At 47.3% G+C, this 13,809-nt stretch overlaps 1 protein-coding gene across 3 annotated transcripts in view; it reads right to left on the bottom strand.

Moving 5' to 3' along the window:
• Positions 1 to 394: 394 nt before the first annotated feature.
• Positions 395 to 13,809, bottom strand: part of SPON1 (spondin 1) — a 259,322-nt gene continuing 245,907 nt past the window's right edge. The window contains exons 11-17 of one of the 3 annotated variants that reach the window (XR_002081851.2): positions 13,066 to 13,248; positions 7,781 to 7,951; positions 7,521 to 7,688; positions 6,612 to 6,776; positions 4,635 to 4,898; positions 2,642 to 3,037; positions 395 to 1,521 (exon numbers count right to left, since the gene is read on the bottom strand). Coding sequence is in view for 1 of the 3 variants with exons in the window: in XM_019456395.2 (XP_019311940.2) it covers positions 2,874 to 3,037; positions 4,635 to 4,898; positions 6,612 to 6,776; positions 7,521 to 7,688; positions 7,781 to 7,951; positions 13,066 to 13,248 (1,115 nt within the window). In the remaining 2 variants the exon portion in view is untranslated. Of the gene's footprint in view, positions 1,522 to 2,178; positions 3,038 to 4,634; positions 4,899 to 6,611; positions 6,777 to 7,520; positions 7,689 to 7,780; positions 7,952 to 13,065; positions 13,249 to 13,809 lie in introns of all 3 variants that reach the window. The other 2 variants (XR_002081850.2, XM_019456395.2) reach the window with 2 other exon arrangements.

The following is a 13,809-nucleotide window of genomic DNA, read 5'->3' on the forward strand; positions in this document are numbered from 1 at the left end:
CATTTCACTCATTTTCGAAAGGGACTAATTTATTTCACTCATCCTCCCTACTTTTGGGCAACATGAAGAACAAAACGAATCATTCCATGTGGTAATTGGGGATTGAACATTTATGTTTACTCTTATTTGGACAATAGTGTCCTTTTCTTTAGGATATACATATTTAACTCTGGGGAAGAAGAGACTAAGCGTACAGTCCTGGGACACTATAATATTTAGCCCCTTGAAACTGTTGCCTGAAATATGTGGGCTGTTAGGTCACAGCATTAGATATTTGTTGTGTATGGACCTTTTAGTCATGGACTTGACCTGGACTCAGTTTCTGGAGAATTGTAGTTCTGTGAGAATGTGTCATGTACTCTCACTTCCCAGAAGAAGTATACAGACTTTGGAGTGAGCCTAAAACATGTTTAATACACAAAGTTTAAATTACACACATAGTACAAAATCTTTAATTTTTTTCAGTTCTGGGTCTGAAAAAGTGTAGGCTTTTTCTCTTTAATTACGACAGACTTTCTTCAATTAATGCATCGGCAAGGAAGGTTTCAGGTGAGTGACCCATGGTCTGGTTGGGGAATAGATCTCTGAATTTATTGTCATCTTAAAATGTGGATGTAAATATATACAACAATTATAGCTCCTCTTTATATGGCGGTTTTTACTGGGTGTCTCATCTGTTTATTATCCCAAGTGGAACTTGAAACAATTTCATTTTTATAGTAAAGTCTTTATTTCCAAAATGACTGGTTAGCCAGAAAAACTATAAACTACCTAACCCAAGACTTTGGTAAGAAAGAGATTTGATGCTTCTTATAAATTCCCCCTTGCAACCAAAAGAAATAACACATAACAAGATGCATGTTACCCATTCTCAGCCCTTATCCAGTTACTTGGTTTTAAGTCTCCAAAATTAATATTAAAAATGTATCCAATAGAGACCTGATAAGAACATGGGACACTAGGGTGGCTTGTCCTTACTTACTTAGGAATCACTGACTTGACCTTTGATTTTCATGGGGTGGATATCTGCCTCCAGGTGGCTGAGAGGAATGCACAAGGAGGCGGGTTCTGTATCAAGACTTTTTGTCCGAATGAAACCTTATTTCCTTATATTACACTCCTTCGTGAGGTGAGAAAGTCCATTTAAGGATCACAAAAATAATATTGGAAACAACTGAAAGTTCCAGAAGACTCAGGGCTGTGTTGGTTGGTAATAATGGCCCCTCTTGAATGAGGGACCAGAAACCCTGTCTTTTGCTGCATATGATTCAGGCAGATAACTGCAAGAAGTCCCAACCTCCTGAACCACTTAGTTTAAAAACACAGCAGCCAGACCCAAATGAGTTTTTTTTTATTGAATGGTCTTTGATGTTAAAGAAAATACAGATTCAGGGCTATATCATATGTATGTTGTGTTTGGAGACATCCTGATGGGCTTAATGCAAATTCTTAAAGTAGTGTATTCAAAACCACGTATGCATCTCATCCGGGATACATATTTGGATTAAGCATAATGAAAACCTGCAACAGAAATGAAACAGTTTTAACAATAAATGAATAAGTAAAAACTGCTGCTAGACTCAGCTCAGTAAAATGTCCTTTTACACGAATTCCTGGTAGTCAGAATCCCTGAATTTGGTGCGTATGAGTGCTTGGAAGGGGATGGAAAACCGTGGCCTTTCCTATGCAGGTGATGGAGGGCCCAGAGCCCCACTGTGGAAAGCTGAGGTGAATTTGGCTTCCCACCAGATATTCTTACCCAGCCTGATTCTGTAATAATACCTTTCTCCCTAGCTTTCTTTCTTGGTCTCTGAAACACTTTTTCTTTCTACATATAAAACTTTAGGACTAAAAAAACAAAAAAAACACCTTTTAATATACAAAGATAGTATTTTTTGTTGAAGCAATGGCCTGGTGGGATGCAGGCAGCTGATGTATAACTAAAAGATGTTTTGGTAGAACTGGTTTGAAAACTTAAAATCTAGATGCGTGTCAGAAGATTTTAAAAGCGTAGGTTTGGGACTCCTCTAGAGAGGCCGGTGTTGCTGCCTGGGTCCTAGTAAGGATGTAATGTCAGAAGGTTTATAAGTTTATAAGGCTGGCGTCCTTAGGAGAATTGTGCCCCCCCCCCCCCCAAAAAAAAAGAAGCTAGGGAAAGGTACTTTCTAGACTTAGTACCTTTTACCTCAGGTGTAAGAAGTGGCAACCTTAAATTCCAATAAAGCAGCCAAAGTTTCTTTTCTCTGGGGTATCAGGAACCAATATTAGGAGGGGAGATACATTTCTGAAAGAAAAGCCACTCTACATCAATGCACTTCACATCTACCAGCTCTTTGTTTCCCAATAACTGTTGATGACGGAGGAGACTCAACAAGGGACCCTAAATTCCACTAAATGAAAAGAGATGGGCAAACGAGGTTCCTACAAGAGCAAGCAGGCCAAAGACAAGAGTGAGGGGACTCTGCGCTCTCCGTGTGAGCAGGACTGTTTCCTCCCCACTGCACCCTGGGACCGAGGCACGGAATCCCTTCCACACCTGGCTGCTGCTCCCTGTGGAAGGGGCCAGGCTTGTATCGGCTGCCCAGGTGGGTGCTCCAGAGGGACACATGTCCATCCAGTACAGGTAGCTGACACTACTCACTTCTGTGCTGGAGGAGGGCCATCTGGGGATGAGGGAGCCCCACGCAGCCTCTGCATACCAAGAAGCAGACAGAAAGGAAGTCCCTGGCATCAACAAGACTGGTGGGCGAACCACACTGCAGAAATGAAAACTAATGTATACAATTTAAATTGCCTTAAACAACAAGCAAACACACTCCAGCCATCGATGACTGTGCAAGCCAGGGTGCAGCCCCGGAAAACTTACACCCTTGTTAACAAGGGTGAACATTGCACGCTCTGATCTCCTTCTTGTCCTTGCAGCTGGTAAACTGGGAGCTTTTGAACCTCTTCTTGACCGTCATGTAGCGTTCCTGGATCCCACCACCACACAGTTTGGTGCATTCCGACCAGGCTGTCCACGGGCGCATCCTGCAGCCTGGAAGCAGGAGGTCAGGTTAGGCCAGCAGAAATGGGGGGACCAATAAGAATGCTGAACTCCAGGCCACAGCTATGAAACTGAGTTGTCTGGGCTTCCCTGCTTTTGTATGGAATGATGGGTTGAGTTTAATAATGGTTAGGGCCCTTATTAGAGACTGTCAACTCCGTGTCCATAAATGCTGTTGCAGCATTTCCCATCAAGGGGCAGAGTCCACATTGCCACCTCTGGAATCTGGGCTTGGCTGTTTGACTTGCTTTGGCCAGTGGGACATGAGCAAACAGGCTCAAAGGCTGGTAGGAACCCCCCACCCCCCCCCCCCCCATGTCAGCAAGCCTGGCTAGACTGCTGGAGAGAACGTGTGGTGAGAGACTCCAGTCAGTCTTTCTGAGGCCCCAGAAGTGCTGGTGAGGCCGGTCTAGACCTTCTAGCCCCAGCCGAGCCTCCAGTTGTCAGGAGCTACAGGAGTCTCAGCAAGACCTCAGAAGACCAGCCTAGCTGAGCCAGCTCCTGCCACGGACCTGCAGAATCCTAGTAGTTTCGGGGTGGCTTGGTGATGGCAGTTAGCACTCGAGCAATTAAACCACTTTATCCTAATGCTTTGCTCCCCAGGTACGTGGTCTCCTGAATACATTCAAGTGTGATTAATTTCCCTACACAGATAAACATGCTTGCCTTAAAACTTAACCTGACTCAGAGGTTAGAGGAGATCTTTTCAAAAAATGTTTTCAAGATCCTCTACATTACTCTTGTACAACCAGGCACGTTTACTATGCTAAGTTTTATGGAGGAGAAGGCCATGGCACAGTGTCTGCCTGGCACATAGTTGGGCTTAATCACCATTTCTTGAATGGCTGACTACCCTGTCCCAACAGATAGCACTTTGATATGCACACCTCTCCTTAACGGACAGTGAACGATCAGGTGGCTCTTCAGATCTGTATTTCTCTGTCCTGTCGGGGTGAGAGGCCTTAGGGAAGAGAATGTGGGGTAAATTGAGCTGTGCCTTTTAAAATAGCAACACAGTGTACCTATTAACCTTCAAATATGACACCTTCCTCACCCACTCCAGAGAATCCAAACACCATCAGTCTATACCAAGGGCTGACCCATGAATCTGTCACTGGCAAAAGTATGAAATAAATAATGAAATTGTAGTCTTTGCTTGTGGACCAGCTTATTCAACAGTGAAGCTCCAGGTTTTTGTTGTTTTTTTAGTGCCAGAGTAGGGGACACACACTTTTTCCTGGGCTACAAACAGAAGTGGCCTCTGGGCCTCTGTTTTTGCCACCTCAACACAGGTGTGTTAAGTCCCTCTTGCTTAGAACTTCTCACAGGATCAAGTCTCAAAACCTCAGCAGGCTTATGGTCTGGTCCCCACGTCTCCAGGCTGGTTTCCTGCCTCTCCCCTTATACTCTGCTCCCTCTGCCCCCTATTTACTGACCATCTCATGCTCTGTGGCATTTCTGTGCCATTGCGAGCCCTGTACCTGCTGCTGGGGATGCCTTCAACTCGCAAACCCCTATCAATTTTCAAGACCCACTTCCCCTGCTTTGACATGTCCCCGAACTCCAGCTTCAGGCTTGGGAGCAGTACCTGGGAACTGCTCGCCTCCGGACTCTTCCCTCAGCTGCTCATTCCGCCGGCTCTCTCGGGCCTCTCTCCAGCGCAGCTTTTGGATGGATGGATTTCTCAGGCATTTCCGGATACGGCATTTTTTTCGTTGCACGGTCTCTGGGCAGGGTGCACCTCCAAACTGTGGCTCCATTTGGATCATCCGGGTTCGAATCATGTGGCCTTTCCCACAGGACTTGTTACATTCCGACCACTGAGACCACTCGGTGAGCTCACAGTCAATGGCTGGCAAGACACAGATGGGCAGGAGTGGATCTCATGTCTGAAACAGCATATGGCCACTTGCGTTTTCCTCTGAACATCTCCACACAAGTCAGAGATGCAGAGAAGGTGCTGTTTTCCCATTTTACAGAAGAAACTGGGAGGTTCCTACATGCAGATTGACTTCAGCCCACAGGGTTGGTGCCCAGGTCATAACCCACCTTCTGTGCCCAAATGACTCGAGGAATTTAGAAGATATGTTCAGAGTCTCTCACCTTTCCCTGTGAGCAGCTAGAGTATTGTCAAATCAGCCCTAAGTGGCATAGAGCCATCTTCCACAGTCCCAAGGACTGGGTATTTTTCAGAGCTGACCCCTGTGGACCAATACCCAAGGCCATTGTGACTTTTGCAGTAAGGCTCTGGTGGCTTCTCGTTCAACATCTCCCCGGGTCCTACAGATGGCAGTTTGTGCAAAAATCGCAGGAGCCAGAAACAGAAAATTCATTAGAGAAGAGGGGTGGGGACAAGTGGGGGTCTTAATGGTCTATCAGGGTATAGGATCCAGCATATTCTTATTAAGCCAACACCTCACAAAGTAGAGGGAAAATAACGCAACGGTCTGATTCTGAGAATGTGACCTAAGGAGGCAAAGGATTCTGGACTCCTCACTGGGTCTGCAAAATGTAGATCTAGGAAGAACTCATTTGGGTCAGTAATTTTTGGCCTTCCTCCCTGTGAGCTCAGGCAGCTTATGTGTAAAATGAGGATAATGGTATTTTTCTCATTAGTTGTGAAGACTAAATGAAATCTTCCCAGCTCAGTTCCTGGCGCACAGGAAGCGTTCTCCATTCAGTGAACCCTGTGAATATACGTTTCAGTGGGTAAGTGTCTCAGTCAGAGGTTCTGGAGCGCCCACTCTTGGTGAGATGGGTTGAACACAGGGTCAAAGCCTCAGCCTCAGTTTGATGGTCTGGGTCATCTCCACACATGACCACATGTAGCTAAAACAGCTCGGGAACTGTAATATGTAACACTGAGTGTAACACACCTGCCAGGTCTAGTGTTTGGCACTTGGACCAGTTATGTGGTTTAATCCTCAGAGGAACCTAGGAAATGTTTCTTGCTATTTTACAGTTGAGCAGGGGGGCGGTCATCTGCATAAGGGACAAAGCTGGGACCTTCCTCTCAGAGGAAGCCAAAAAAACCCATCCTAGCAAGCCTGACTTTCTACTTCCTAAAAGAGAAGCTCTCTTGGAAGATTAGCCAGAAAAATGGGCTCCCTTCCTCTCCTTGGAGATCAGTACCCGAGAAATGCAGGTGATCAAAGAGGTTTTGGAAGAGGCGGGGGTGGGCATTGAGCTTTTCGTTGCTGGTCTTAGCAAGGCTGCAAAAGTACAGAAGTTACTGACTTCACGTCCACCCTCTAGTTGTGGGCAAATGGTCACAGGGAAAAGGAATAGAAGTAAAAAGGTTGGAAAGCCCATGGATCAGAGAGTTGTGGAGGCGGGGAGGGCAAGAGCCACATAATGAGGCTCCTTGACAAGAGCCTGTGCTATGTGTTTCCCATCTCCGTCTCCTCTTTAGACTTCATAGCAACGTGCGGTTTGGGTGTCGTGTAGCTGGTAGCAGGACCCCCTCTTGCTAGTGAGGAGACTGAAGGTTAAAGATCTGTGCTAACATGGAGACCCAAAGCCTGTGCTCTTCGTCCCCAGCAGGCGGCTGGGCTGCAGGACTTACGGCATTCGGGCAGCATGCACTTCTCCACCTGCTCCAGCTCCTCGTTACAGTCTCCGAGTTCCGCCAGAGACTTGAGCATCCGCTGGCGGGTCCGCATGCCCTTCCCGCAGGTCACGCTGCAGTCACTCCACTCGGACCACGGGGACAGCAAGCAGGGGATGGTGTCTAGGCCAAGAGCCAGGTTTGCCACTGAGAACAGGCTCCCTTTACTTTCTTTGATTTCCCTGTGTCCCCTACCCTCTGTTCCCCACTCTGGCCCCTGGAGTCGAGTGCCATGGACTGACCGCCTTCAGGTGACCCAAGTGACCCCGTGGAGCAAGAAGTGGCTCAGCAGACGACTGCCCTTCCTGTCACTCTCCTGCATCTCCCCTGCTGATGTAGCTCAGCAATAGGAATACACAAGTCCCCGCCTGCAACACCCCACACTCCCCCAAGACCATGCAGTACATTTTTGGACACTTTGTTGCTAAAATCCCTAGGGTGACCGCTACTTGTGTGCATGTGTGTGCATGTGTACTGATGTGTGGGTCTGTGTGCATTTGTGGGTAGGGCTGGGGTTGTAATGCTTTATGGGGCCAGGCTTGTCCAGTGCAGAACAAGAGTGGGGGCCTATGACCTGAGGGGTGGATGTCCTGCCCGAATGTATTACAATATCACCCGCCTCCCACCAGGATACTCTGGGGTCCTATAAAACACAGCTGCTGACGAGTGCTTTCCAGAGGTCGCCAGTTTGCCATCCCAGCCTCGCTCAGAATGTCCCTCAAGGGAGGCCCCGCTTGATGGCTCTTGCAAGGACAGTGGGGCGTATGTTCTCCCAGCACGCGCCCAGCCTCCGGCCTTGCTGGTGGTAGCGGCAGGGGTTCTGTGGTCTGGCCCACCGCCCCCATCCCCTGCCCCACGGCCACTCACGACACTCGGGCATCATGCACTTCTCCGCCTGGGAGGTCTCGGCCTTGCACGCGGAGCCGTCCGCCGGGCTCATCTTGACCATGCGATGCCGCTTCTTCATGCCCATCCCGCAGGTGGCGCTGCAGTCATCCCACTCGCCCCACTCGGTCATCAGGCAGCTGCTGGGAGCTGGGAGGCCAGCCCTGTTGGGGTCACGGCTGCCGCCTTGGGAGCACCCCCTCTCCTCCCCTAGCCCCTGCTGGCTGGGCACCCCTACTCACAGCACTCCTCATTGACCGTGCACTTCTCCGTCTCCTCAGTGGGCAGCGTGCACACAGAGCCGTCCTCAGGGAACTGCTTCACATACCTCTCCCGGGACCGCATGCCCATGCCACAGGAGATGCTGCAGGGCGACCAGGTGATCCACTCGGACATGGTGCAGGTGGAGCCGTCTGCAACACACGAGCAGGCGCCGCTGCAGCCCACGTGCCCAGCTCTCCAGGGCAGGAATCGAGAAGGAACTGGCTGTCTTTTCCCCATTGTGTATTCTTGCCTCTTTTGTCAAAGATTAACTGACCATATAATCACGAGTTTGTTTCTGGGCTTTCTGTCCTGTTCCGCTGATCTACAAGGTCTGTTTTTGTGCCAGTGCACGGTTTTGAATGGGGAAAAAGATGGTCTCTTCAACAAATGGTGATGGGAACACTGGAGAGATACATGCAAAAGAATGAAACTGGACCACTTTCTTGCACCGTACATAAAAATAAAATGGCTTAAGACCTAAATGTGAGACCTGAAACCATAAAAATCCTGGAAGAGAGCACAGGCAGTAATTCCTCTGACATGGGCCGTAGCAACATTTTTCTAGTTAAGTCCCACGAGGCAAGAGAAATAAGAGCAAAAATAAACTATTGGGACTACATCAAACTAAAAGCTTCTGCACAGCAAAGGAAACAATCAAAGCTAAAAGGCAACCTACGGAATGGGAGAGGATATTTGCAAATGACCTCTCTGATAAAGGGCTGGTATCTAAAATATATAAAGAACTTATAAAACCCAACACCCAAAAACCAAATAATCCAATTTAAAAATGGGCAGGAGACGAACAGACATTTCCCCAAAGATGACACACAGAGGGACAACAGACATATGAAAAGATGCCCAACATCACTCATCAGGGAAATGTAAACCAAAACTACAATGAGCTATTACCTCACACCCATCAGAATGGCTAAAATAAAAGCAACAACAGGTGTTGGGGAGGATGTGGAAAAAAAGGAACCCTCGTGCACTGTTGGTGGGAATGCAAACTAGAGTAGCCACTGTGGAAAGACACTGGAAGTTCCTCAAAAAGTTAAAAATTGAACTGTCCTCTGATCCAATGCTACACTATTGGGTATTTATCCCCAAATACAAAAATACTAACTTGAAAGGATATATGCACTCCTGTGTTTATTGCAGCATTGTTTACAATAGCCAAATTATGCAAGCAACGCAAGTGTCTATCGCTTGTTGATAAAGGAAATGGTATATGTATACAATGGAATATTATTCAGCCATAACACAGAATGAAATCTTGCCATTTGCAACATGGATGGAGCTAGAGAGCATAATGCTAAGCAAAATAAGTCAGAGAAAGACAAATCCTGTAGGATTTTACTTGTGGAATTTCAGAAATAAAGCAAGGGGCATTAAAAGTCTTTTTTGGTTTGTCTCAACTACACAGAAACTGTTCCGGGCGTGGGGGATGGGTGAACTAGGTAACGGGGATTAAGAGTACACTTCAGATGAGTTCGGAGTAATGTATGGAATTGTTGTACACCTGATACTAACATAACACTGTATGTTAAATATCCTGGAATTAGAACTGGGTGGCATTCAAGGGGAGTCAGGCAGTTGGGGATGGAGGGGAACTTAAAAGGTATAAATCTTGAAACCAGGAATTGTTCTCTAAAAGGACATGCCCGTTTTCCAGGTGCATGGATTACTCCTTATTTCAGGACAACACAGTTGAAAGCTGCTTGGGTGGGTACAAGAATGTTTTATTTTATATAATAATTTATCTTAGATTTTATATCTGCATGGTCTAGGGTGTATCCTATATCTAAGACCATTAAATAAAATTAAAAATTCACTTCCCTCTGTCACTTAACTACATTTGAATGTACAAATGTAGTTTGTAATCATACACGTATGATTAGTTGCTGCCATTTTGGATAATACAGATACAGAACTTTCCCATCACAAACTTCTACTGGACAGTGCTGGAAAGGTATTATATATATTCTGAGATACAATGTAAGCTCTGTTACTCAGAGGAACCTGGGATTTTATAGTTCTTCTCTAAAGCTGCCAGTTCCCTGTCTAGAAAAACTGATGAGAATTTTGTTCTGGAGGGTAAAGATTGCGACTGGCTTTCGGATATAGGGACCTGAAGACAAACACAGGGTGGATTTGTACCCAAACAGATTACACTAACTGACCACCGACCTCTCATTGCCTCTGTTGAGGCTGGCAACCAAGAGAATACCCCAGCTGCTAACGGAGAACAAATGGTAGTGTGGGGAAGGAATGTCTGTGTGCCAGGGGACAGAGGAAGAGTGAGGAAGGCAGTAGAACCATTCTTTTGTGTGGACGTCTTGGGCTATATATGGCTTTGCTTCTATCCCTAGGGGTTAGCAAAGGCCATGAACATGTAGGTGACACTGGAGGTGGGGAGCGGGGGGAGGATAAAGCCCGCAGCATGGCTTGGTAGTCCCGTTTCCAAATAGGGGTGGGAACTACCCTTGGTGGAAACATAGGAGTGTGTGTGTGCACGCACACGCGTGTGTCTTAGTTCTTTAAAAGAAAAAGGAAATGATGTCATACGTTTATCCATATCAATGAAGACGTACTGAATGCTTTGAATGCCTAGTGGTATGCTCTGAGGTTAAAAAGATAACGTAAGATATGGATCTTGTTCTCTTCTAAGAGCTGGGCACAATAATTCCAGGTACTGAAAATATGACAGCAAAGGTAACAGAGGGGAAAAACCCACTCCTTGGAGTTTAGGGGAAGATTTCACACAAGAGGGCACACCTGAGTATACTTTTGTTGGGTAAAGGAGATTTGCTTTTAAAGGTGAATGGATAGCTTATGCCAACACCCCAGTACGGAGTGTTTATGTACATGGTATTGGGAGATGAAGTTAGAAGAACTGTGAGTCCAGCCTGCACATGAATGCGGCTGTCGCTTGCCAGGTGTGATGCCTACCCATGGTGATTTAATCTCTGGACAGTGCCGGGGGGACACTGTAGGTTTCTCTCCCGGGACCCACACGTTAGGCCCAGGGACAAGGCTAACCAAAGGAAGCCCGTACAAAGAACACGATGTTCCAGTGTAATAATGGTTAGGCTGGTACAGAAATAGTTAGGGGTACCAGGCTTGACAAGTCCCACCTCAGGCTTTCCAGGACCTGGCAAGACATTACGCCAGGAAGGCAGAATTTGGCCACCACCCACTGTGTACCTGACAGGTAGAGCTTGGACTTGAGGCTCAACTCTTCCAGTGACCCCCAAATGGCTGTCCCCAAGTGCCTTTACTGACCGTGTGTCTTTAGTGTTGCAGTGTAACTCATGTGGTGTGGATTTGTGTCACAGTGCTCATTTTGCCCTGGCCTTGCACCCGGGGTCGCTGCAGGACTATTTGCCCTGTAAATTAAGCTGAGGAGTTTGCACATGGGCCATAAGGAGCCACAGATCTTTTAGCTGGGGAGTGAAATGATCAGATCTTTGTAGAAGATCCCTCTAGTGGGGCCCTGGAAGATGGGTGGGAGTGGGGAGATAAGGCGTGGACTAAAGGGCTGGCCCAGAGGATTAGGAAGAAATGAAGATGCACCCGCTACAATAAGATGTATATTCATGCAGTCTAATTCCTTTGGAACATCCAAAGGGGTCTCTGCTTCCTTCCTGTTCTAACCACACCCTGAATAATCAAGTGCGGAAGGCAACCGGATGTGAGCACAAGAGAACTTAATCTGGCGTTGAGAGGGGTAGCTTCTGGGCTGCATGTACACACGTCAGGCACAAAAAGCAGGCACAATTGCAGAAATAGTAAAATCTAGCCTACACTCCATAGGGAATCTTAAGGACCCCCGAATAATCAAAACAACCTTGAAAAAGAACAAAGTTGGAAGATTCACACTTCCTGATTTTAAAATTTAACTACAAAGTTACAGGAATCAAAGCTGTGTGGTGCTGGCATACAGCCAGACCTACAGATCAATGGACTGGAATAGAGAGCCTAGAAATAAAGTCTCACGCAAATGGGCAAATAATCTGAAAAGGGTTCCAAGACCACTCAATAGAGAGAGGACAGGCTTTTCAATAGGTGGTGCTGGGAAAGGTGGATACCCCCATTTAAAAGAATGGAGACTTTTACCTAATATCGTATATAAAAATTAACTTGAAATGGATCAATGACCTATAAACTTAAGAGAAAACCTAGGGCAAAACCTTCAGGACACTTAATTTAGCAATGATTTCTTGGATAGGATACCAAAGGCACGGGCAACCAAAGGGAAAAAACAAACCCAGATTTCACGAAACTTTAGAATTTGGGCAAAAGGACACGGTCAACAGTGAACCGGTAACTTATGGAATGAGAGAAAATATTTGCAAATCCTATCTGATAAGGGATTAATATCTAGAATACATGGAAGTGGGGGGGGGTTCACTCCCCTCTGAAGTGCCTTATCAAAGGCACAAATGGCAATAAATCACCATGGGAGTGCAGCCAGGAGACGTATTACTGTCCCCAGCAAGAACCAGAGGGAGAATGACCCACAGTGGGATAAGCTTTCTTCAATTATACTCAGCTTGGAAGTGGTTTTCTTCCTGGCATAAACCAGCCCAATTTCTATATCTCTTCCTGTTGCCTCATCGCACCTGTGAGACAGTTAAGCTCATGGTATAGAGACTAGACCTGTCCAGGTGGAGAGTACAGCTGTACCCTGGAAAGTAGGCAGCTGACCTTTGCACAGCAATCAGCTCAGTGCCATTCTGAAGCCTGTGCCATCATGACAGAGGCCATGCAAGTTTACAGCTCAGGCCTGATTTTTGAGCAGTTGCAGAGAGCTAGACAGGATCCTTGCAATCAGCCCCGAGGTCCTGACACAGGAAGGAGGTGCTCTAACTCGGGTGTGAATAGAACACGAAGGCCCACGATGGTCATGTCCCACTAGGGCGATGGATTGAGATTCAGTGTTGGCCAACCTGCTCACCTGTTTCTTTTTTTCTGTAAATATTTTTAATGTTGGTTTGTGAGAGAGAGAGAGAGAGAGAGAGAGAGGGAGGGGCAGAGTGCGAGCAAGAGAGGGGCGGAGAGAGAGGGAGACACAGAATCCGAAGCAGGCTCCAGGCTCTGAGCTGTCAGCACAGAGTCCCATGCGGGGCTCTAACCTATAAGCCATGAGTTCATGACCTGAACCGAAGTCAGATGCTTAGATGACCGAGCCACCCAGGCGCCCCTCGCCACAACACAGAACAAGCCTCTGCCAGCTCCTCGCTCACCTGGGCTGTAGCCTCACCTTCGTCACTGCAGCCGGGGCCCATGCAGGGCTGGAAGTCCTGGGTGTCCGGGCAGGGGACGCTGAGGTCCAGCTGTGCCTTTAGCATGCGCTGCCGCATCCTCTTGCCTTTGTCACAGGTGGAGGAGCTGCAGGCGGACCACGGGGACCAGTTGGAGTAGATGCAGGTTTCGGGGGTGTCATCTGGAAAGAGCGTGGGACAGGTTTTCCTTGGGAGCCTGTGGACACTGGAGCCGGCCCTATCCCCACGAAAGCTCCTTTGGGGATAAGAAAATCTGCGTTGCCTGACCTGCCTCAGCAAACCTGGGCGCTCTTGGGGTGGAAGCAGCTATTCACTTGCCTTTAAAGGCGATATTTTAATCATTCCATGAGTATCTAAGCGACAGGGAAGAGTCCTACTAACCCTTCCCCTCAACACATGAGGGTCTCTCTTTTCTGGCCCCTCACTCGTGGCAGACACGGTTTCTGCGGGTGTACAGGCAGATCACAGGCAATTGGGGAAGCACAGCCTTCTGTGTGTGTGTGTGTATGTGTTGCTGTTTAATCTTCTCAACGACCCCATACACAGGTGTCACGATGAGGGCAGCCAATGTTCGCCCAGCACTTATTACACACCAGCATCATTGTAAGAACCTCACATGTTTTGTCCCATCTGGTTCTCACAGCAACACTCAGCGAGGCAGGTTCTGTTATTAATCCCCATTCTACAGGTGAGGACAGTGAGGTAGCATGGAAGTGTCCTGC

This window comes from Panthera pardus, unplaced genomic scaffold, assembly GCF_024362965.1.
Source record: "Panthera pardus isolate Hobbes unplaced genomic scaffold, ASM2436296v1 HiC_scaffold_12, whole genome shotgun sequence".
Classification (NCBI taxonomy): domain Eukaryota; kingdom Metazoa; phylum Chordata; class Mammalia; order Carnivora; family Felidae; genus Panthera; species Panthera pardus.